This window comes from Trichomycterus rosablanca, chromosome 3, assembly GCF_030014385.1.
Source record: "Trichomycterus rosablanca isolate fTriRos1 chromosome 3, fTriRos1.hap1, whole genome shotgun sequence".
In the NCBI taxonomy this organism is placed as follows: domain Eukaryota; kingdom Metazoa; phylum Chordata; class Actinopteri; order Siluriformes; family Trichomycteridae; genus Trichomycterus; species Trichomycterus rosablanca.
In genome coordinates, this window is record NC_085990.1 from 48,403,889 (window position 1) to 48,430,123 (window position 26,235).

At 41.5% G+C, this 26,235-nt stretch overlaps 1 protein-coding gene across 1 annotated transcript in view; it reads left to right on the forward strand.

Annotated features, from left to right (window-relative positions):
* The window catches only part of ascc3 (activating signal cointegrator 1 complex subunit 3), a 283,422-nt gene that overhangs the window by 70,933 nt on the left and 186,254 nt on the right, over positions 1-26,235 (forward strand). The window contains exons 9-10 of the mRNA XM_062991400.1: positions 17,448-17,651; positions 17,884-18,024. Coding sequence (XP_062847470.1) covers positions 17,448-17,651; positions 17,884-18,024 — 345 coding nt within the window. The remainder of the gene's footprint in view (positions 1-17,447; positions 17,652-17,883; positions 18,025-26,235) is intronic.

Sequence of the window (26,235 nt, forward strand, 5' to 3'; positions counted from 1 at the left end):
ATAATTTAGAAGAAACAGTTCAGACACTGAAGTTACCTTGATATGCAGTATGACAGATGCCCAAAACCAGTTCTCCTACTTAGAAAGATGAGAGAGGTCTGTAATTTTCATCATAGCTACACTTCAACTATGAGAGACAAAATGAGAAAAAAAAAATCCAGGAAATCACATTGTAGGATTTTTAAAGAATTTATTTGTAAATTATGGTGGAAAATAAGTATTTGGTCAATAACAAAAGTTCAACTCAATACTTTGTAACATAACCTTTGTTGGCAATGACAGAGGTCAAACGTTTCCTGTAAGTCTTCACCAGGTTTGCACACACTGTAGCTGGTATTTTGGCCCATTCCTCCATGCAGATCTCCTCTAGAGCAGTGATGTTTTGGGGCTGTTGCTGGACAACACGGATTCCACAAATTTTCTATGGGGTTGAGGTCTGGAGACTGGCTAGGCCACTCCAGGACCTTGAAATGCTTTTTACGGAGCCACTCCTTCGTTGCCCGAGCGGTGTGTTTGGGATCATTGTCATGCTGGAAGACCCAGCCACGTTCCAATGCTCTCACTGATGGAAGGAGGTTTTGGCTTAAAATCTCACGATACATGGCCCCGTTCATTCTTCCCTTTACACGGATCAGTCGTCCTGTCCCCTTTGCAGAAAAACAGCCCCAAAGCATGATGTTTCCACCCCCATGCTTCACAGTAGGTATGGTGTTCTTGGGTTCTTCTTCTTCCTCCAAACACGACAAGTTGAGTTTTTACCAAAAAGTTCCATTTTGGTTTCATCTGACCACATGATATTCTCCCAATCCTCTTCTGGATCATCCATATGCTCTCTGGCAAACTTCAGACGGGCCTGAACATGTACTGGCTTAAGCAGGGGGACACGCCTGGCACTGCAGGATTTGAGTCCCTCTCGGTGTAGTGTGTTACTGATGGTAGCCTTTGTTACTTTGGTCCCAGCTCTCTGCAGGTCATTCATCAGGTCCCTCCGTGTAGTTCTGGGATTTTTGCTCACCGTTCTCATGATCATTTTGACCCCACGGGATGAGATCTTGCGTGGGGCCCCAGATCGAGGGAGATTATCAGTGGTCTTGTATGTCTTCCATTTTCTTACAATTGCTCCCACAGTTGATTTATTCACACCAACCTGCTTGCCTATTGTAGATTCACTCTTCCCAGCCTGGTGCAGGTCTACAATTTTCTTCCTGGTGTCCTTCGACAGCTCTTTGGTCTTGGCCATGGTTGAGTTTGGAGTCTGACTGTTTGAGGCTGTGGACAGGTGTCTTTTATACAGATAACGAGGTCAAACAGGTGCCATTAATACAGGTAACGAGTGGAGGACAGAAGAGCTTCTTAAAGAAGAAGTTACAGGTCTGTGAGAGCCAGAAATCTTGCTTGTTTGTGGGTGACCAAATACTTATTTTCCACCATAATTTACGAATAAATTCTTTAAAAATCCTACAATGTGATTTCCTGGATTTTTTTTCTCATTTTGTCTCTCATAGTTGAAGTGTAGCTATGATGAAAATTACAGACCTCTCTCATCTTTCTAAGTAGGAGAACCTGCACAATCAGTGGCGGACTAAATACTTTTTGGCCTCACTGTATATGTTTAACAACTGAATAGCTCTGCAGTGCTGTAGGAAAAAAATTTCCTGCATCCAGGCTATTGCTTAATGTTCTTTTATTTTTACAAAATAAAAGTAAACAAACTTAGTGCAGCATTGTAGTAGTAAAACTAGAACACTCAAAATAAAGTGAAGTTTCTTTTAGAGGAAAATCAGCATCTCTGCCGTGTTAGTGGACAGCCGGTTCCTCTTCTCATCATATAATAATAAACTCGCTGTATTCGGCTGAGTGTTTATTTTTTAGGTGCCGTATCAAATTGGTAGTAATTGTAGATCGTTTGGTTAAATTATATCTGGTTTGTTTCTTATGAGCCACCGTACTTGTATGCGTGTTGTAACTGTAACTATGGTTCTGTGGTTGTATTGTGACAATGGTTTGATGGACGTGTCTACGCGAAGTGAGTATGTTTTGACCCTTTGGGGCTTCCATAGAGCATGGAATAGCGTGCTTGGCTAACGCGATGACTCTAGCTGTCCGCTATTCGGTACCGTAACAGAAGAAGGTATTAAAGTGTTTTGCTCCCGACAATTTGTGAATATACCGTGTATTTATTTCTTTATTAAACGAGTGCATCACTACGTTGTTTTGTAAACCGGAGTGATCCTTGACTCACACACCATATACATAGTAAAATTCTACAGTAATGAACGCAGCTCTGCTACTACCGCCTCGTGAAACGCTCGCATCGCAGACATTAGACTTTGCTGTTGGACTTGTTTCACTTTCTAATTTAAAGTATTTCCACACAGCGGACATGCTGACGTAAAACAAAGGATCGGGCTTAGGATCGGCCTTAGTAAAGCCGATACCGATCAGTTAAAAAAATGCCTTGATCGGCCCCGATTCCGATCTTTGAGATCAGATCGGGACATCCCTAGTAATTTGATTTATTTTTTATGTATTTGTTTTTGCATTTCAAAAGTGTTCTCTTTAAACTGTCCTGTATGGAAGGAATAATTTTTTTAAGACACGTCTTATTTAATCCTATATGTATTTATTTTCGCTCTTTATTAAAGCAAAAGTATTTCTTATCCGATTACTCGATTAATCGCTGGAATAATCGATAGAATACTAGAGTACAAAAATAATCGATAGCTGCAGCCCTAGCTATAAATCAGTTTTCTTTAAAATAGTGTGGAAACAATCTGTTTCTATTTTTCTCTACAGAAATGTTGGCGTTCTTGTACAGGGCGTATTTTGAAGGCTTGACATACCATCGACATTGATGAATATTTGAATATCGGGGAACGCCGCGGCCTCCCGCTGTTTCCACAGCTTTCATTAAAGGGAAAAAAACAGCAACAGACCTTTTATTTCAGCTAAATATATCCCTGACAGCTTTTCAGCCCGTTTTCAAAGTTAGGCTCGGCGGTTTCGTTTGGTATTTGTTATTGTTTGATGCGTGATTTGTTTTCGTGTGTATGAAGAGGTGTTTTGGAGCCGAGCGTTTGCAGTCTCGCTTGGGTGGCACCAGGGTGCCGTGTTGTTGTTTTTTCTCATTTCTGTGCAGGATTAGGGCTCTTCTTGGCCGATTGCCTGATGATACGGGTGATAAATTACTCCTCTCTTCCTCGGCTTTTTACTTCTCTGGGTTGCTTCCTGCAGTTCTGTTAAAGGGAAATGAATGGCGCTCCTGTTTGCCACATCTGCATCTAGCAGCCTGTCAGATATGCTGCATCTGCTCTGTCGCTCTGTGTGTGTGTGTGTGTGTGTCAGGGTTTATGGGTGTGTTTATGAGAGAAAAAATAGTTTATTTAAAATTATGTGCTGGTTCAGATCAGTTTTTTCCGTGCTTGTGTGTGTGTGTGTGTGTGTGTGTGTGTGTCACTCAAGCGGGTCATTTTGGGCTGTGTGGGCTTGAGGCGGGCAGATAAGCTGTTTGCTAAAACTAGCAATTAAACCTTGATCAGGCCGTCAATTCAAATGGAATGAAACGTAGCCAGAAAGTAATTAAAATGATAGCATGCAAACGACGGCAATTATATCTCTTAGTTTTCTATTACCAAATTTAATTATTTGCAGTGGCTTGAACACACACACACACCGGAGTGCGACTTCTCCGCTCGATCCGCTAACACACAGTGTTCACACTCGGGGGAAGATAAGCGTTAGAATGACTGGTACCTACAGCTGTGGGTATATTTATACTCCTCATTTAAATTCTGCTTTTACATTTACGGAGAGACAAAAGCCATGATATTTTAGCAGCGTTCCAGTCGGCGTGTTTAGCGCCACCGCTGATTCAACGGCGTACGAGCCGCCGGCTGTGCATCCGCTCTGTTCATTTCATCGGACTCTCACCAGGTTGTTTTTGTCTGATATTTACACACAGGTGAGTGATCAGGCTGTTTACACAGTAATTACACCACAAACCGGTCCGTACAGCGCAGTGGCTCCCAGCAAATAAGGTCCTGGGTTCGATACCCAGGTGGAGCGGTCTGGATCCTTTCTGTGTGATTTGCATGTTCTCCCCGTGTCTGTGTGGGTCTCCTCCGGGAGCTCCGGTTTCCTCCCACAGTACAAAGACGTGCCAGTGAGGTGAACTGGAGATACAAAATTGCCGCAGGCTAGCGTACGCCTCTTCTGACACGTCTCTTCCGACACGTATGAAACCACTGGCCGTATTTTTACGCTAGCCTGCAGCGGAGTCTTTGCATGTACGGTGTGAACTGCTACTTTCTCTGCTTTATCGCCTCTTCACCAAGACTTACTCAAGAGTCTTTATTTAATTTAATTATTATTATTATTTTTTAGTCGTATCCAGTTACCTGATTGCATTACGCTTCCTCTCTACTGATGCCGATCCCCACTGCTGATTGAGGACCGCAAGACTGACACACGCCCCCTCCGACACGTGTGCAGTAGCCGACTGCATCTTTTCACCTGCACGAGGCGAGTTCATATGCGGATCAGTTTTGTGCATGGTGAGCCACACCCTGTCCACATTATCCCTCGACTCTGTCTAGGTGCCATCAACCCGCTAGCTGAGGTCGGTATTGAACCAGTTATGAGGTCCCTTTCCGGCTCCCTCTCTGTATAAACAACATACAGCCGCCCAGTCAAGCTGGATGGCAGAGTTGAGTTTCGAACCGAGGAGTTCGAAATGTCAGCTCTGGTGTGCTAGCGTGTTTTATCGCTGCGCCTCCTGAGCGGCCGTTGTATTTAATTTCTGTTGAAAACACTGGGTGCAAAGCAGCGCCAATCCATTGCAAAGCATCGGCCATCACCCGCCCTGATTAAATTGATTGCAACCCCAGTAATTTTCAGTGATTTTTTTCCCCAATTGATTGTAAGCTGAAATCTTCACTTTGTGATAAGCTTCACATTTTGTTTATGGTCCTTCAGTAAGAAAGTCTAAATGCTCAGTGTTAGGTTTGTTTTTTACTCTGTGGAGAACGTTTGTTCCAGCTGTTTTGTGGTGATCTGCTGCTGTATAACATGACGTTTGCAGCTCTGCTACTCGGTGCTGCTTCATCCTGATTCAAACATAACTACAGTTACTCAGCAGCCTAACCAACTTCCTCTTAACGTTTGTGTTTGAGGTGTCAGTGATTTCACCTGAATTCTAAAGTGAATTTAAGTTTGACTTATGAATGAGGCATAGAGACTGCCCTTGAAGTGCCATTTAAAGGAACCTGCACTGTCATAATGGCACATGTAATCAGCACCCCCCAGCCAGCCTACGGTTTCCACATGCTTTTGAACTTGTGTGTAATTTTTCATTACGTAATTAGCTAAATGGGGTCTGTGTGTGGGGGGGCATCTAGGAAAGGGTATATATTCACCTAACACTCTCCCTCTGACGTGTGTGCAGTTCACCAATACTTCAGTGGATTTGCGCATGAGGGCGACTTCGCATACAGAAAGCCACGCCCCGATCTCTGCGCTCCTTCATTTACTGTACAGGCTTTACACAGTGTTGATAACCCCACCGCTTAGTCCGGTCTTTCCCACCCAGCGGACTAGAGGCCAATTTTGTCTGCTACAGGCATTAGTCAATTGTGCCTGCTAGAGGGCGCCCAGTAGCAGAGCCTAGATTCGAGCTCTCGGTCTTTAACCTTATTTGCACCACTGACCGGTTTCATATAAGATATAATTTCAAGGACCGGCGAGGGCGGGAGGATTTAAAATGAAATTGTATGACGAGCACAAAGTGCATAGCAATACTACTCACCAATGATTAAAAATCAGTGGAAACCTTGAGCTCCAATGAGACACTACCACCTAGGGGTGATAAGGAACACACTTTGGGTGTTATTGTCTCCCATGTCCAGTCTACTCTGTAACTTTGTTTTGGTTGCCGTCACTGCAGAAAATCCCTCTTCACAAAGACGATTTTGGAAATGGAAGCAGTGCTTTCTGTTAGTGCTTTTCCACCAAAAGAACCCTGGTACTTGAACCGGTTCTGTTCAGGTTTCTTCGAACCTTGGTGTTTTGTAGAGAACCGACCCGCGTTTCCACCAGTTTTTGGGAACCAAGCCTGCGTCATCAACGGTGGGCGTTACACAGAGAAAGTAAAGAGTGGTAACATGATGGCGGAGTATGTAGATTATGTGCGAGCATTTGTGCTGTTGTTACAGATGTTCGTTTTAAAGCATCGCTCAACTATTGGTGATAAGGAGACGTAGACGTGTTTGTCGCAGTTGTTGATTTCTTTAGTTCATTGACATGAGAAGCGTTTTGCGCTTCGCTCTCACCACGACCCTCGGCGCAGAAAGCAGATTTGCTCAGCGCTCGACTTAAACGATAAAACATCACTAAAGTTCCACGACACGAACAAACATCTGTGTGAAATAACCATCAAATCCAGTCTAAAAGCTCCACATGTGTCTGTGTTTAGCTGCATTAACTTTACGTGTGGTGTTTATGCAGCTCGGGGTTCTGAATCCGCAAAAAGCTTCACCTAAATAAAGCGTAACATGGCTGAATGTACTAAAAGTACGACACAAACATTAAATTTATCTCTGTTATTACTGGTTATAAGTGCTCTGTACTGCTCAAATTCATCACTCATTGTTTTAGTACAACAAGCCACGTTACGCTTTATTTTTCACGTTAAGTGTTTATACTGTCCCGGGCACTTTTACCACGTCATAACACAGTTCATCTCTTTAAAAATATCAGCGAATATCAGTGGCAAACATAATCAGGTGAACTTTAAAAGCTGAAAGTGGTTTAAATTCTATATAATGTTATAATGTCACATGTGAAAGCGTCCACTCCAAAACTCTTCACTGTGACACGCCCACAGATGGACGTCACGGTTCGCGCTGAAAAACCAAGTATTCTGTGGTGCCAGATTAGAACGCTAGTTCGCTTTTTTCCGGAGGAAACACGCGGAACCGTTTCCAAATCAAGTTCGCGAACCGGAACGGAGCCGGATCCGCGTCGGTGGAAAAGGGGTATGTGTGGCCCAGGACCCGGTGGCTGGGGACCACTGTGCTAGTGGATTATCCTCCTGCGCCACCTGGGCGTCAGGGTCAGCGGTTGTTGTTGATCTTTGAGGCTGTGAGCTCTGCAGATCTTTGAAAGATCAGGTTGATGATGCGCTACACACTTTATTAGCAATAAATTGAATCCCAGCTCTTCTTGGCAGTAGCAGTTATGCTTGTGCTTGAATCAGAACAAACGTTACAGACAGCCGTCGTTCTGTACCTTCACTCGAGGGCATTTGTTTAAAAGTCCGTTGACTGCGGTGATTACTGACATTATCCCGGCTAGTCTGAGCTCACTGTTTTTGAGCCGTGAAAGGTTATTTTTGGCATATTTATATCCAGGCTGAGCGATTTCACATTTACGCTGAGGTTTTTTTGGACGACTATTCCTGCAGAGGTACTTGGTCCGTAGGTACAGTTTAAGAAGCAGCGTGCATACATTAGCATGCTAATTCAGACAATGTGGTTTGGAAAAAAGGACAAAAAGGAGTATTTTTTTTTTTTTTAGATCATTACACGATACAGCGCTGAAGTTCCTCTGGACGTTCTTCACCAGCGGCAAGTCGGTATTTACAACATGCTCTCAGAACCCCAGGGGGAAACATGGGGGCACTCATACATTTGCATGCATTTGCATGTTTAAGGAGTACGAGCACCCCGGCGCTTCGTTACAAACGGACAAAGCCTATAAATCAAAACGAAGTGACTGTTAAAATTAGGCCAGCTGTTTGTTTGGTGCGGTGACACGCTGCTCTGCAGGAAGTGGAGGAGGGAGCACAAGAGCACCTAGAACCAAACTAAAATATGGAAATTTTAAAGTCTGGGCTGTGAGGACCTCTCTCTTGAGAAAAATAATTGGTGGGACAGACTGAGGCTTCATGCTGTTAGGAGGATTAGAATGAATCACTCTGTCCAATTATTTATCGAGGTGGCCGGTGAAAATGAATTTCACTAGGGGTGCATTCACATGAGAATGGGCTTTGTTCAGCGCTTGACTTGAGCGGTGCGGTAAAACGTCATCAAAGTGCGAATATGAGACGAATCTGCATGTGTGTGGAATAACCATCTAATCCACTCTCCACAGCTCCACATGTATCTGTGTTTATCTGGATTTTCCTCACTGTTTCACTTTTATACTTGTGTTACAGCTCGAGGTTCAGCTTTTCTGAGAGTCTAAAACACTTACTGTTAAAAAAAAGCTTAAGGCCGCTCAGGTGGCGCAACGGTAAAACATCCTAGCACACCAGAGCTGGGATTTCGAATACATCGTATCGAATCTCAGCTTAGCCATCCGGCTGGGCTGGGAGGCTACGTTTGGCTGTTGTTCATACAGGGTTAGGGAGCCGGATAGGGACCTCATGACTGATGCAATTACGACCTCTGCTGGCTGGTTGATGACGTCTGCACAGAGTAGAGAAATAATGCTGATCAGGGTGTGGCTCAGGGCTGATTTGCACATGAACTCGGCTGGTGCAGGTGAAAAAATGCAGTCGGCTACTGCTCACGTATCGGAGGGGACGTGTGTCAGTTCGCTCTCCTCAATCAGGAGCGGGGGTCAGCACCAGTTGAGAGGAAGCATAACAATTAAAAAAACATAAAAACATAACATAAAAAAAAAAATCGGGAGAAAAAAAGGGAAAAAAATGCATAAAAAAAAAAAGCTTAATGTGGTTTAATGTTTTAAAATAAGGACACAGGAGCACTAAACTTCTCTTAATTATTACTGATCATAAATTCTCTCCACTAATAAAATTAATTCCTTGCTTGTTTTAATACAATGTCACGTTAAGCATTGTTCACGTTAAGCGTTGTTCGTACAGCCTGAGTCACTTTTACCGCCTCATATCAAACAGTTCAACTCATTAGAGGCGCCTTTAAAAGGTCAGCGGCAAATTGGTTCAAAGTTCAATCAGGTGAAAATTGAGCGCCACGGCAAAAGCGAGTCCAACACGGCAAAAGTGCCACAATTTATAGGAAACAATGACACAGCCGGCAGAAAAGCGATTTTGCTGCTTCTCATGTGAATGCTCCCACTGTCAGTTTGGGACTTATGACCCGACATGCTCCTCCTTGGAACAAATCACCAAAGACGTCATGTTTTACATTTGGGTTACATTTCTGACAGGACAGCTAGTTACTGGTTACCCATAATTCATCAGTTAAAGTTTTCAATGTCAAACACAGTCATGTGCTGCGTCCAAAATCACATACTTCAACAGTACGGACTCAGTCTGAGGCAGTATGCACTGCTCAGCTTAATGAATACTACGTACTCGGACACACTACCAGCTCTCACGTACTCGGACACACTACTAGCTCTCGCGTACTCGGACACACTACCCACTCTCGCGTACTCGGACACACTACACGCTCTCGCGTTCTCAGACACAGTACACGCTCTCGCGTACTGCTTAATGAATACTAATGTACACCCGGGGGTGGCATTATGGCTAAGTGGGTAGCACTGTTGCCTCACAGCAAGAAGGTCCTGGGTTTGATCCCCAGGTGCGGCGGTCCGGGGCCTTTTTGTTTGGAGTTTGCATGTTCTCCCCATGTGCGCATGGGTTTCTGCCGGGTTCTCCGCTTTGCTTTCAAACCATAGAGTGTAAAACATGACGTTAAAATCCTAATAAACAAACACACTACCCGCTCTCGCGTACTGCTTTCACCTCACTTACATTTTTGTGGGAGGAAACCGGAGCCTCCGGAGGAAACCCACACAGACATGGGAAGAACTTGCAAACTCTGCTGCCCAACATAACTATTAAAACATCTTCAAAACTCATTTGATCTGTCTTGTTTACACAAAAAAATAAGAAGAAAATCTGGCTTATTTTAGTAAAGCTCAAGAGCTCCACTTCTCCACTTTAGCTCTTCCCCACAGACTCAACCTCAGCGGCCCGGCCCGTCTTCCCCCCACTCTCTAATTTACTCATCTCACAAGCGTCCTTCAGCTTCCCCGCATCAAGTGGACTCTAATAAACTCGTTCTTTGATGCATTAATAACCTTTTCCCGCTGGCTATCTGTCCCTGCCAGCCGCAGAACAGCTTCCAACCCAGATGTGCACGTACGCTCTCTTTCTTTCTTTATGAGCGTCGCATTAAAACCATGGAATGGGGGTAGAGCAATGACAGAGTCTTAATGAATCCTTTAAAGAATGACGAAGCCTCCTAGGCCCGGGGCATCTCTGACCAGCTGTGCGAAAGATGAAGGCAAAAAGGAAAGAAACAGTATGAAGGGGTTCAAGAATTAATAGAATACCTTTATTTGTCATATATACAGATACAGATACACGTGTCTAGTACAATGACATTTCCTTCTTCACAAATCCAAGCTTGTTTGGAAGCTGGGGTCAAAGCGCAGGGTCAGCCATTGTTTGATGCTCCTGGAGCTGAGAAGGATAAGGGCCTTGTTCAAGGACCCAACAGTGGCTGCATAGCACAGCTGGGATTTGAACTCTCAACCTTTTAATTGATAGTCCAAACCCACTAGGCTACCACTGTTCGAACACAAGATCTTTCACTGAACTATTAACCAACAACCAAATGAGTTGTTCTCTTAATATATATATATGTATACCGATCAACCATAACATTAAAACCACCTCCTTGTTTCTACACCCACTGTCCATTTTATCAGCTCCACTTACCATATAGAAGCACTTTGTAGTTCTACAATTACTGACTGTAGTCCATTTGTTTTTCTGCATGTTTTGTTAGCCACCTTTCATGCTGTTCTTCATTGGTCAGGACTCCCACAGGACCACCACAGAGCAGGTATTATTTAGGTGGTGGATCATTCTCAGCACTTCAGTGACACTGACATGGTGGTGGTGTGTTAGTGTGTGTTGTGCTGGTATGAGTGGATCAGACACAGCAGCGCTGCTGGAGTTTTTAAATATCGTGTCCACTCACTGTCCACTCTATTAGACACTCCTACCTAGTTGGTCCACCTTGTGTAAGTAAAGTCAGAGACGATCGCTCATCTATTGCTGCTGTTTGAGTCGGTCCTCTTCTAGACCTTCATCAGTGGTCACAGGATGCTGCCCATGGGGTGCTGTTGGCAGGATATTTTTGGTTGGTGGACTATTCTCAGTCCAGCAGTGACAGTGAGGTGTTTAAAAACTCCATCAGCGCTGCTGTGTCTGATCCACTCATACCAGCACAACACACACTAACACACCACCACCATGTCAGTGTCACTGCAGTGCTGAGAATGATCCACCACCTATATAATACCTGCTCTGTAGTGGTCCTGGGAGAGTCCTGACCATTGAAGAACTGCATGAAAGCGGGTAACAAAGCATGCAGAGAAACAGATGGACTACAGTCAGTAATTGTAGAGCTTCAAAGTGCTTCTATATTGTAAGTGGAGCTGATAACATGGACAGTGAGTGTAGAAAGAAGGAGGTGGTTTTAATGTTATGGCTGATCAGTGTATATTGTTTCCTAGTAGAACCTTTGTGAAAGTTTGATTTCAGTGTTTCAGAATTGAACATGACGTTTGTGGAAAACAGACCATGTGCAACTTCTGTGCTCTGAGGATGTCAAATTCCACATCAGATTTGGACACCATGTGACTCTCAGATCATACAGATTTGTGTATGCAATTCACAGTGTCTCTGTCAGTTCAAATATCAACTACTGGCTGATGAGATTTAATTGAAACGACCTTTTAAATGACAACATTGATCAAGAAAATGACTTTTTGCTTAATCTCTGTTGAGAAATCATTCATTCAGCTGACGTGGATGGTGTTGCAGTTTTATGTGCTTGTTTACCACCATTTAGGAGTCTTTGAGCTTAAGTCTCAGCGGTGCCACCGGCCTGGTTAAGCACTGCACAAACACGACCGGCCGCGACTGAGGAACGGAAGGCATGAAATGAGAAATGCTCACTTACTCTCTCGTTTACCTGCTCACTTACACCTAGGGATGATTTACAGTAGCAAATACTAAAGCAAATACTAAATAAAAAATACTCATTACCTACAGTTCTAAGAAATGTGGCACAATTGTTGGCACTTATTAGGGAATCTTTTAAACAAAATGTTAGTAATGTTCCAACTTAGTTACTTTAAGTTCAGTGGATTGTTTAGGGACATTGGCATCCCGGACTTCACTTGGGTATGAATATGTGGCCAATAAAAAAAAAATAAAAAAACAGTAGACCCTTGAGTTACGAACAGTTTACCATACAAACATTTCGGGTTACGAACAATCTTTTTCAACTTGACGTACAAACAAATTTCGGATTACGAACCGAAATTCACGTGATGTCACGAAGAAGTTCACTACCGACCGTCTCTCTCTCTCTCTCTCTCTCTCTCTCTCTCTCTCTCTCTCTCTCTATATATATATATATATATATATATATATATATATATATATATATATAAATATATACCGTAAGCAAACATTCGGACAGCGGACGGTGTTTTTTTTTGGTGTTTTCTTTATATTTTTTAAAATTCTTTATTAAAATGTCCCCAAAGAAGGTGCAGAGGAAGCGTAGTGGTGAAAAAATGAACAAATCTATTACATTTGTTGTATAATTACTCCTGCCAGTAGCTGTCACTGTGTATCAGACAGAGGGGACAGTGAGTGAGAGAGAAGAAGGAAATTGGCTCAGTAAAGTATTCTTTTTTTTGTGTAATTACACCTACAAAAACAACACTGTTGAAATAAAGAAGGAAATAATAGAGAAATATGAGTTGTTGTTTCTGGTAGATACATTTTATAAAAAAAAAGAAGGAAATGTATTATGGTGTATGGTACAGCACACGTACTGTACTGAAATGTGATGTGTGTTTTATGTACAGTACAGTACTACTGTGTATTGTTGTTTATTATTTATTATTACAGAAATGTCTATTCTATTATTTAAGATTTAAGGGAAAATATACCTGTATTTATAACAGAAAAGACCATTGAAGACATTAGAAAGGTAAGGGGGGGTTTGGGAGGTCTGGCACAGATTAATTCTTTTTACATTATTTCTTATGGGAAAAATAGGTTTAACATTTTGACTTAACAGCCCTTCAGAACCAATTCAATTCGTAAGTCAAGGGTCTACTGTATTCCTATTTAATGCAAAAGCAATACAGCATGTTCACATTTCCTTTATAAATTTAATAGTCTGTCTCAAAATCTTATGCACTCTCTCGAGAAGAAGGCTGTCTCAGTTCCTAAAATGCTGCCTACTGAGATGCCTTATTCTCTTTTTTCGTATTTATTTTTTTAGCCAATTAGTCTGATTACGTTTGAGGAGGGTATATTTGCCTGCTCCACACCCCCTCTGACATGTGCACAGTCCTCAACTTCTTCTTTTTCGCCCGTGACTGGTAGATTTGCACATGAGGCTCATCCACTTCTGCACAGGTGCCTCGGTCTGCTAACCAGGGTTCTTGCACAGCGTTTGAAGACCCCACCCACTTTATTAGTCTGGTCTTTTCTTACCCAGCAAACTAGGTGGCCAATTTTTGTGCCAATTGTGCCCACTAGATGAGGATGTTATGCCCACTGTTAATTGTGCCCGCTAAATGGCGCCCAGCCGACTGGTAGCGGAGCAGAGACTCTTACCGGGGTTTGCAGAATCTCAGCGCTGGTGTTCTATCGGAATATCCCGCTGTGCCACCTGGGCACCAGAGATGCCTTATTCCAACCAATATTCAGACTGTAAATCGACGGAGCATCAAGCACCTCCTAATCTGCAAAGGCAGTCGCAGCATTCAGTGCGGCACAACTTTACTTACAAAAGATTTCCCATATGGTAAAGTTATTTTCAAATCTAAATAATTTCTTTTTTTTGTTTTTATGAATGTATACAAGTATAATTTATTTGTGATTTTGTATTTGTCAGTGACCATTTAACAGTTTTGGTACACAGAGGCAGACGTTAGCTGGCAGTCCATTGGTTTGAATGGCCTAAAGTCTAACTTTGTTAGCTTATTAAATAAAAACTGTGATGTGGGCGGGGTCAGCTGATGAGGTAATCCCTATTTTACTAGAGTGCCTCAATAATCTGCCTTGTAAGTTCGATGTCAGTTAGAATTCTCTGTACTGAGGCAGCTGCCCAAGTAGACGATAGGCAGCAAGGCAGCTCACTATATTTTGAGACAGACCCAGACAGTTGCTTCACACAATTGGTTCATGTCTAAAAATGTTTGTATCCTCTGTAGGGACGGTAATTAATAATAAACTAGACTTGTGTTGAGTCTGTCTAAAAGAAGACGCGTTGTAGGAGTATTTTACCTCTTAACAACTTAAAAAAAAAAAAGATTATAGAGTCTAAAACCTCTCCAAGGATTCTTGATAAAAATAGCCTGGAGTTGCTTGACTAAAATGATATGGGGAGATATGAAAACATTCTGGCAATTACAACATTCCGTTTTTCCCCTGTAAGGATGCTGGGAAACTTACACTGATCAGCCATAAGATTAAAACCACCTCCTTGTTTCTACACTCACTGTCCATTTTATCAGCTCCATTTACCATATAGAAGCACTTTGTAGTTCTACAATTACTGACTGTAGTCCATCTGTTTCTCTGCATGCTTTGTTAGCCCCCTTTCATGCTGTTCTTCAATGGTCAGGACTCTCACAGGACCACCATAGAGCAGGTATTATTTAGGTGGTGGATCATTCTCAGCACTGCAGTGACACTGACATGGTGGTGGTGTGTTAGTGTGTGTTGTGCTGGTATGAGTGAATCAGACACAGCAGCGCTTATGGAGCTTTTAAACACCTTACTGTCCCTGCTAGACTGAGAATAGTCCACCAACCAAAAATATCCAGCCAACAGCACCCCGTGGGCAGCGTCCTGTGACCACTGATGAAGGTCTAGAAGATGACCAACTCAAACAGCAGCAATAGATGAGCGATCGTCTCTGACTTGATATCTACAAGCTGGACACGGTGTTTAAAAACTCCAGCAGCGCTGCTGTGTCTGATCCACTCATACCAGCACAACACACACTAACACACCACCACCATGTCAGTGTCACTGCAGTGCTGAGAATCATCCACCATCTAAATAATACCTGCTCTGTGGTGGTTCTGTGGGGGTCCTGACCATTGAAGAACAGGGTGAAAGGGGGCCAAAAAAGTATGTAGAGAAAAAGATGGACTGCAGTCAGTAATAGTAGAACTACAAAGTGCTTCTATATGGTAAGTGAAACTGAGTGTAGAAACAAAGAGGTGGTTTTAATGTTATGGCTGATCAGTGTATTAGGAGAATAGTATATGGCTAGAGGTTTGTGGACTTTTGGTTTCGAAACCAGAGCTTTCCTCAAGACTTTAAACTGTGTCCATAAAGTTAAAAAAGAAATAAAAAAAGAAATACATAAAAACAATTGGTCAGCAGCTTCCATCAGATTTAATCCATTTTAAACGTATGGGGGCTAATTAAGCGAGTAATTAAAGGATTTATTTAATTCCTTTGTTAGCGCTCATGAACCAAGTGTGTCCATCATCCTAAAGCTTCCACATTTATAAATAACTGCTGAAATTCTGCGTCTCATATCTCAACTCACTCACTCTTCTCAGAATTTGGACATATCACACAGCTTTCTTTCGGTAGTTTTTAGAATCCGACATCGGCGTGTCCCAGCGGGTTCTCTGGAAGAACGATAAGTTCTTAATTATTTTAGATATTGCTCTGGGTCACTGCTGAGCCCAGTTCTCTTTCGGACTCAGAGGTGCAGAACCTGGTGAGAAATCTTCCTCTCAGCAGCAGCTCGAGCGTTCTCTCGGGACGGCCTTTTTATTCCTCATCTACCCTCTGCCCAGACTGAAACCTGTCATTTTCCATCTGTTGTCATGGTGCTGCCGGTCAGCGTACCGGACTTGATCGACAGATCCTGACCCCTCCTCCGCAGGCTCGATGACATTTTTACCCTCAGCCATGTTCTCCATCAAAACATGTTTTAAAGAGGCGCACCCAGAGCCACTGGCTGAAGTTTCATGTGTTTGTGGGGAGGAATTTGCATATCGCAGCGGCTGCCAGTGTTGGTTTTGGATGGGACCGAGAGCTTTTATGCTTTGTTAATTTGGAATATGATTTGTTTGGGTGGGGATACTGGAGAGGTGGTTTGCACTGAATAGAAGTGGAGAGCTGTTGGACCCTGCTGATAGTAACCAGCTAGAAGTCTAATTAGCTCTGGACTCCTGGTGCAGTACTTGAGTTTTGCTGGCGTTTGCTGATCTTGGCTCGAGTCTTACCTCTCTCACCATATGTGTCTCATTCTCATCCAGTTGGTGTGGAATAAATAAGTTTAGGATTTGGAAGCTTTGCTGTGCTGAGGGATCTTTATAGAAATGGTTTTGCAGCATGCCTTTCTTTTCAATTTTTTATATTAATATCCATGCTGTCTATAATTTATCTCCTCATCTTATAACAGCTGACGTAATCAAAAAAAAAAGGATATTCCACCAAGTATTGAGACCGGGTTGAATGATAGTTTTTTGCTCTGTCCTTCCTGTTTGCTTTACTTTAATATCCTTCATATCTCCGTTTTTCACAACTTTTCTTTCTTAAATTATATTATAAAAAACAATGCATTAAAATACATTAAAATATTAGAATGTTTTTTCTTGCTTTTTTTTGTCCTTTTTGTGTTTTTTTTTCTTTTTATGTTGCTTCCCCTTCCCTTCCCGTTCCTCCTCTTCTCTTTCTTTTTTCCCTCTTTCCCTTTTCTGTCTTCCTTTTCCCATTTGTTCCCTTCCCTTTTTTCCCTTTCCTTTTCTTCCCTCCTCTCCCCTTTTTTCTTTCCTTCCATTTCTATCTGTTTCCTTTCCCTTCCCTCCCATTTTCTTCCCTTCCCTTTTCTTCTCTTCCTTTCCCTTCCCTTTTTTCAAATCAATTCCCCCTTCCCATTCATTTTTTCCCTTCCCTTCTATTTATTTCACTTCCCATTCCTTTCATTTACTTTCCTTTCTTTTCATTCCCTTCCCTTTTCTGTCCTTCCCCTTCCCTTTACTTTTCTTCCCTTCCTCTCCTTCTTCCCGTCCTTCTTCCCTTCCCTTTCCTGTTTCTTTTTCTTTCCTTCCCTTCCCTTCCCTTCCCTTCTCTTTCCTTCCCTTTCCTTCATTTCCCTTTCCTTCATTTCCCTTTCCTTCCCTTCCATTCCCTTTCCTGTTCCTTTTTCTTCCCCTTTCTTTTCCCTTTTCTTCTTGCCTTCTTTTCCATCCCTTTCCTTCCTTTCCCTTTTCTTCTCTTTCTTTCCCATTCCTTTCCCTTCCCTTCTTTAATTTTTCTTTCTTTTTGACTTTTTTTTGTGATTTTTATTCTTTTTTAAAAACAGTTATATCTTTATTGTTTTAAAACAGTTATGTTTTTTATTGTTTTGTTTAAAAACAGTTCTATTTTTATTATTTTGTGCTAGGTTGGGCAGCTGGTGTTTAAAGGTATGAAGCGGCTGAACAGGATCCAGTCCATCGTCTTTGAGACGGCGTACAACACCAATGAGAACATGCTTATCTGTGCTCCCACTGGAGCCGGAAAGACCAATATCGCAATGCTCACGGTCCTACACGAGATCCGCCAGCACCTACAGCCTGGAGGCGTCATCCGCAAGGACCAGTTCAAGGTACAGCGCTGTCCCAGTCTTACTACATACAGGTCTGACCTGTCCCCTTATCTGAACCTGTCCATGTGTACAGAAGATGGACGGTCTTTACACATCACCTTTACACATTCTCTATCTTCCTCTTCTCTTTTCTCTTACCTTAAATTGCTGTATGGTGCAGGTGGTGGAGGTGCAGATGATCCAGTGATGTTCACTCATTCATCATGCTGTCATTTCTCTCTGCTCTACACAGATTGTATATGTAGCTCCAATGAAAGCTCTGGCTGCTGAGATGACTAATTACTTCAGTAAACGTCTGGAACCATTGGGCATCTCTGTCAAAGAGCTGACCGGAGACATGCAGCTGACCAAGGGGGAAATCCTACGCACTCAGGTAACACATATTACACAGGGGAATAAAAAAAACACATACTTCCCTTAAGCTTTATTGCTTCACCATTGAGGTACATAATAAAAGTGCCTCTTGAAACTGAATTCAACTGTCAATTGGTGCAATATGAGGTGCAATATAAGGCGGTCCTAGCAATCATACGGCAATTAAGTGTGTAAGAGACTTTTCTGAGCTGTAGTGTGCTGACAATGTGTACTGTTTTGTATTGAGTTCATTTTGTCCCTTTGGTGATTCCATAATCAGTGTAAAAGTGTGCTTCTCTACACACGTGATCGTCTCTGTGCTGTGCCTCAAAAGAACAAGCCAGTAAACGGTTAGTCAAAATCTCCAAGATGTTGAAGTCTAAAGCAGCTAAAAACGCTCGGGTAGCTGAATTTGGAAGACATCCAATTCTGTGGATGTGGGTGTGGGGGTGGGGGCGAAAATATTGGTGCAACAATGAACATTTAAACATTATATTAACCAATAACTCTTATAATTGTGCTTCTTAGCAAACATAAAGGAATGCAGAGTAGACAGGCTGTCCGCGGATCCTTAAAAAGTCTTAAATTTGTTTATCTTAAAAAAAGGCCTTAATTTGTCTTAAAAAGTCTTAAATTCATCTTCCACTGGTCTTAAAAATGCCACAGAGTGTAAATATAATTTAGGTTTTATTTTCGCGGATTGTATTTCGTAATTTCCAGATTTCGTATGCAAATTGTTTAACTGTTTAAATGGCGGACTGAACTAAGCGGAACCAACGGCAGTGTTAATGGTTCCGAGGGGCGCTAATTTGAGGTAACCTTACGCTCATTACTTGCTAAATGCCACTGCTGGCATGGGGAAGTGTAAATTTACAACAGGGTTCGTACGGGTGCTTGAAATCCTTGAAAATGCTTGAATTTTCATGTCGTATTTTCCAGGAATTTTGGGTAAAGTGCTTGAAAATGCTTGAAATCGTAACAGTATTTCTTTCACTACAAATAGCTATCTGACCGAATAGTTCGCCTATTAGAGAAATAAAAAAGTCGCAGAACCTAAAATGAAATCTGCTCCGCCTGCACCTTGCTTGCGCCTGTGTGTAAGAGTGATGCGAATTCCGGCTCTTTTGGTGAGCCATTTGGCTCAGCTCACCGAGAAGTTGCCGGCTCTTTCTGCTCCAAAACGGCTCTTCAGTTTTACCACTTCTGCCTGTGGAGTGCCTGCCCGTGCCGCGGAGAAGATCACCCTAACATTCTGCCTTGTTTTAAGTTACCAAAGGAAATAAAGAAAGTAACGGCTCTTGGACGGGAGTCGGCTCCCATTGTTCACGTAAAAAATAGTTGGCTCAAAGAGCTCGTTCACGACCGACAGCTAGTGTGTGTGACTGCGATCTGCCAGTCTGTTTTCATGTGTGACCCGTCCCCCGAAGAGACAGTGGGTGTTAGTGATGGGTCGTTCGCGAACGATTCGATTCTATTGAATGGCTCTTTAAAATGAACGAAAGGAACCCAGTCGCGCCTCTGGGATCCGTTAGGTGTATTTTTTATTTTGCGCAGTTCTTATCGACTGTAATCCACCCATTCAGCTTCACATCAGTAGAGGGAATTAATCAGTCATAATGAGAGTCATAATAAAGAGCGAGCGAGAGACACGCACACACACACACACACACAAACACACACAAACACACACACACACACACACACACACACACAGAGAGAGAGAGAGCCGTAACTGAGCTACAGATAGAACATGCATAAAATAAGCAGTGCTCTTAGTATAATGACAAATAATTAAGAAATTTAATTTAAGTTTAATTATGCTAACATGTAACAGGACAGATTATTCCCGAGCGGAGAAGTCAGAGGTCAGAAGTCAGAGAACGTGTTTTTTTTTAATGCAAACTTGCCCTAAATGCTGCAATTTAATTATTTTTGTGTTTCTAATTGGGTTTTTTTAAGCTTGAAATGTAAGCCCAGTTTGGCTACAAGTTATACAGCAGAGCGTTCGAGACTTTTATGCAGTCGCCTCAGCACTTGGCGACCCCGCTCTGTAACTTTACGTGGTCTACCACTTCGGGGCCCGAGTTGCTGTCGTTCCCAATCCCACTTTGTTATACCACTGACAGGTGACTGTGGAATATTTAGTAGTGAGGAAATTTCATGACTGGACTTGTTGCACAGGTGGCATCCTATCACGGTACCACGCTGGAATTCACTGAGCTCCTGAGAGCGACCCATTCTTTCACTAATGTTTGTAGAAGCAGTCTGCATGCCGAGGTGCTTGGAGTGAATACTTTTGGCAATATAGTGTATGTATTTGAAAAAATTTTAAAAATTGAGACCCCGTTTTCAATGTACAGATGGTTCTGGTTTATACAAAATATAAGTATAAATGGTTTTGGTTTATACAAAACTGTTCATTTAAGTTTAAATCATTAAATATTGGTTAAACAGAAAATACAGCACTCGCATGCTTACAATAAAGTCTGTAAACATAATGTTGATGTGTGCTTTTTGCTGCTTTGTTACTGCGACAGTGGTCTTAATTTTTGTCTGAGTGGTATTAAAAAGTCTTAAATTTCATTTCCCAATACCTGCAGATTCCCTGGTAGAGTTAATATGCATTTAGCTGAGAAGCGCCAAAACTGCTTTTGCGCCGGCTGTACAGTTGCACCTATTGCCGCTGCGCTTTCCTAAGCTGCGGCGCTCAATGCTCACCTGATTGAACTTTGACCCAGTTTGCCGCTGACTTTTTCAAAGCCCTTCCAGTAAGACTAAATGTTTGATATGACGTGGTAAAATTGACTCGGATTGTACGAAAAACGTTTTATGTGCACAAAGTAGGGTAACGAGACAAAAATCAGTGCACATACAGTATGTAACAATTCAAATCGGTTTACATGTGTAATGAATTGATATTCACTTTAAACAGCAGAGGGCACTGGCGCTATTTACCTCGCCTGGCTGATGTCACTACAGGGTTGCCAGGTTCTGAATTTTCCTGCCAAATTTATTTATGTGAGGTTATTTTCTTTATTAGTATTATTCATTTATTTATTTAATTTGGGATTTATTTCATTTCAGTTTTTTTTTACACAAAAAGGGAAATGTGCAGCATTGTTTTGCATAGTTTGTACCTACCTCAGAAATAAAAGGACATTCGTTATTTAGATAAATAAAATATTTTATTAGATTTTTATATATATAAATAATAAAAGGAAACTTTGTCAGAATTTGCCTTCAATTTCATTTTGTTTAAAAAAATCAAGAAAAAATCGTATCGTGAACCCAGTATCGTGAACCGCATCGCATTGTGTATAGTAGAGAGTAGAGTGTATCGTTACATCCCTAGAACAAAGCTTAACGTTACTTATTGTACAAAAACGAGCGAGGAATTTCATTAGTGGAGAAAACTTATGAGCAGTAATAATTAAGAGAAGTTTAGTGTTCCTTTGTCCATGTTAAGCTTTTTTTTAATGATAAGCGTTTTACACTCTGGGAAAAACTGATTCTCACAATTTCTCAGAAACTCGAGCTATAACACAAGTTTAAAAGTAAAACCGTGAGGAAAATCCAGATGACCACAGATACACAGATTTTTTACCGCACCGTGCCAACCGAGCGCTGAACGAAGCTGCAGTTTGCACCGAGGCTCGCGTGGAGCCGTTAGTCATATTTATCAGCGCTAATCATAGTTAACTATGCATATAAAAGAAAAGAAATCAATATGCAATAAGAAAATTTTTGACACAACCCACTCACTCACAATATGTGATTGTATTTAATTAGAATCAGAATCAGCTTTATTGGCCAAGTACGTTCAAGCACACACACACACACACACACACACACACACACACACACACACACACACACACACACACACACATCACAATGTCAGTGATCAGATCTGTTTTTTATTTATTTTTATTTTTTTGGATAGAAATGTCCTCACTAAAAAGCTGCAAACACACTAGTGGGTTTTTTCGACCATGTGTTAGATAAAAGATAAACACCTTACTGCCACCTGCTGCTTTTTTCCAGAGTTCACTCACATACCACAGCAGTTCTGCACCTTTAATAAAGGATTCAGTACACTTTAATGATTGCAAATGTTCAAATGCTCTTATCATTACATGTAAATTACATTGTTTACTACATTTTTTATGAAGAGCTTGATAACCAGGCCTCTTAAACTTACACCTCTGTTTACTCACATGCTGGATTTAGGTCCCAGCCAAACATCAGCTGTAATCGTCATCTAATCTTAAGAATTTTGTTTTAGGTATGAAAATATATATATATAGGTTTGGAAAATTTAGAAACCTAATCCAATTTCCTTCATGCTTCCATTTACACTCAGGACTCATCTCTACACCGATCAGCCATAACATTAAAACCACCTCCTTGTTTCTACACACATTCTCCATTTTATCGGCTCCACTTACCATATAGAAGCACTTTGTAGTTCTACAATCACTGACTGTAGTCCATCTGTTTCTCTACATGCTTTCTTAGCCCCTTTTCATCTTTTTCTTCAATGGTCAGGACCACCACAGAGCAGGTATTATTTAGGTAGTGGATCATTCTCAGCACTGCAGTGACACTGAACATGGTGGTGGTGTGTTAGTGTGTGTTGTGCTGGTATGAGTGGATCAGACACAGCAATGCTGATTAAGTTTTTTAACACCTCACTGTGACTGCTGGACTGAGAATAGTCCACCAACCAAAAACATCCAGCCAACAGCGCCCCATGGGCAGCGTCCTGTGACCACTGATGAAGGTCTAGAAGATGACCAAATCAAACAGCAGCAACAGATGAGCGATCGTCTCTGACTTTACAACTACAAGGTGGACCAACTAGGTAGGAGTGTCTAATAGAGTGGACAGTGAGTGGACACAGTATTTAAAAATCCATTCATACCAGCACAACACACACTAACACACCACCACCATGTCAGTGTCACTGCAGTGCTGAGAATGATCCACCACCTAAATAATACCTGCTCTATAATGATTGAATGAATCACCCTGTGGTGATTCTGACCATTGAAGAACAGGTTGAAAGCAGGTTAAAACAGTATGTAGAGAAACAGATGGACTACAGTCAGTAATTGTAGAAATACAAAGTGCTTCTATATGGTAAGTGGAGCTGATAACATGGACAGTGAGTGTAGAAACAAGGAGGTGGTTTTAATGTTATGGTTGATCAGTGTATGTACCCACTGTGCCAGCAAGTGCTTAACTGCTCATTACATGTAAATGACATTGTTTACTGCGTTTTTGTAATAATGTTATGATTCCTGATGCTTCACTCTGTTCTGCTTGGGTGTATTTTTATAAATCTGTCTCTGGGTTGGAGGGAAATCATTCCAGAGAATTGCAGCCCCAGAATATATCAGCATATTTTCTCAGGGCAGAAAGAGAGGTCAGGAACAGAATACGAGTTTGCATAGGTGTACGCTCGTGAAAGTTTATCAGTACCGTGTGTGTGTGCGGTTTTGTGCTGCTTGCTGGGGACCGTCAGACCAGGTTTATGTGTGAGGAAGCTGAGGGGACGGTTGCTTTCATCAGACTGAAGCTCCTCAGATAAGAGAAGACAGAAGCAGCAGGCTGGTAAAGAGATCTGTTCGGCTTCAGACGCTCTCACGATCAAGAGCTTGATAACCAGGCCTCTTAAACCTACAGCCAGAAAATCACTCTCTTTACTCACACGCTTGGTTTAGGTCCCAGCCAAACATTAGCTGTGCTCTTCATCTTCTTTTCATCTTCTCTTAAGAATTCTGATAGCTTTTTTTGGTGTTTCTCTTTATCAGAGAGAGAGAGAGAGAGAGAGAGAGATGGTAAGCTTATGGAAGATTTGAGATTGAGATTTAAGGGGAATAATTTGTTCATACTTTATATACACATTTCTAAAGGTCTGTGAAAACCTAGTGATCTCTCTACATAGACACGTTTTACGTCATCCTACACTCTCCTGAGAAGAAGCCATGTCTAAATTCTTAGATGCCTTAAAATGCCTCAATTTTAAGTGATAATCTGACTGCATAACGAGGGAGCCTACGATCCTTCCTTAGCAGTGAAGGTAATCCCAGCATTCAGTGCAGCACAACTTTTCTCACAAAAAATGACAAATGTAAATACATCCCCCCCCCCCAATTTTCTCCCCTAATCTAGTCGTATTCAATTACCACTGCTGACTGAGAAGCTTCACAACTGACACACGCCCCCTCCGACGTGTGTGCAGTAGCCGACTGCATCTTTTATCTGCACGAGGCGAGTTCATATGCGGATCAACTTTGCGTACGGAGAGACACACTCTGATCAGCATTATTACCCAACTCTGTGCAGGTGCCTTCATTCAGCCAGCAGAGGTCGTAATTGCATCAGTTATGAGGAACCCTGTGAACAACATCCAATCGTTGTTCATGTGGCCGCCCAGCCTGCCGGATGGTAGAGCTGAGATTCAGTACTATGTATTCGAAATCCCAGCTCTGGTGTTCTAGCATATTTTACCGCTGCGTCACCTGAGCGGCCTCATTGATTTTTTTTTATTTGTATAAAGGTGCACGAGTGTAATTTATTTGCAAATTCGGGCTCGTCAGTGACAATTTAACCGTTTTTGGTACTCGGAGGGAGATGTTAGCTGGCATGCTAGGAGGTTGTGTCGCCTCAGCCCATTGGTTTGAATGGCCTTAGGCTAGCTTTTAGCTTAGTAAGCAAAAACTGCATTGACGTAATCACCGTAAGCGCTGTCTAAGTAGTGCTTCTAAATAATCTGCCTTATAAGTTCAATGTCTTATTAGAATCCAGGTTTTCAGACAGACACTAATGGATTAATTGTTGAGGATGTGAGAGATCTCCAAGCTCGGACAAGACCGATTTATCCAAGTTCAATTTATCATTTATAAAAAAATGTATTGTGTTTAAACAGTGTTTTTAGATGTGGCAGTAGTAGATGATTTTTATTGTGTTTAAACAGTGTTTTTAGATGTAGCGGTAGTAGATTATTTTTATTGTGTTTAAACAGTGTTTTTAGATGTGGCAGTAGTAGATTATTTTTATTGTGTTTAAACAGTGTTTTTAGATGTGGCAGTAGTAGATGATTTTTATTGTGTTTAAACAGTGTGTTTAGATGTGGCAGTAGTAGATTATTTTTATTGTGTTTAAACAGTGTGTTTAGATGTGGCAGTAGTAGATGATTTTTAATGTGTTTAAACAGTGTTTTTAGATGTGGCAGTAGTAGATTATTTTTAATGTGTTTAAACAGTGTGTTTAGATGTGGGAGTAGTAGATGATTTTTATTGTGTTTAAACTGTGTTTAGATGTGGGAGTAGTAGATGATTTTTATTGTGTTTAAACAGTGTGTTTAGATGTGGCAGTAGTAGATGATTTTTATTGTGTTTAAACAGTGTGTTTAGATGTGGCAGTAGTAGATGACTTTTATTGTGTTTAAACAGTGTGTTTAGATGTGGGAGTAGTAGATGTTTTTTATTGTGTTTAAACTAGGGCTGTCAAACGATTAAAATTTTTAATCGCGATTAATCTCAGAATTTTACATAGTTAATCGCGATTAATCGCATTAAAAAAAATCTGTGTAAATGTTATAGAAAACAAGGATTTTAAGTGAAATGTTACAATTAAAATGGTGAACATATTTATGCTAAATGTACTTATGTTAAAAACTGCTGGGACAAGAGAAAACTGTAAGGGAGTTTTATTCACTCACATATTAGGCAGTAATACTATCTAGCAGAGAACCTTGACTTCGTATATATGTCAGATGCGTAGTTATTGTAACAGACTTTTCTGTGGTTGTATCGTGACGATGGTTTGATGGACGTTTCTACACGAAGTGAGTGTGTTTTCACTAGGGATGCATCGATACCATTTTTTCCCAACCGAGTACAAGTAAATGTATTTTTGTACTCGCCGATAACTATTTAGAATGATGCAATCTGGAGCATTATGGAATAGTTTAGTTTTTAGTGTAAAATAGTGCAGTGGAACAGTTGCTTGCCATCACTAATTGTAAAAAAAAAAAACACCGCACAGACATTATTGAGAAAGCTTCTGACAAGCTAACGTAAACGTTCATTAATAAACGCATGTAATTAACGTTGTGCATACATGCGATGCGATTCTGCTGATTGAAATATTTACTTTAAAAAGATAATACAGTCCGATCCCATCTGAGCCGATTCTATCAGCACGTTCGTGGTTCACCTCG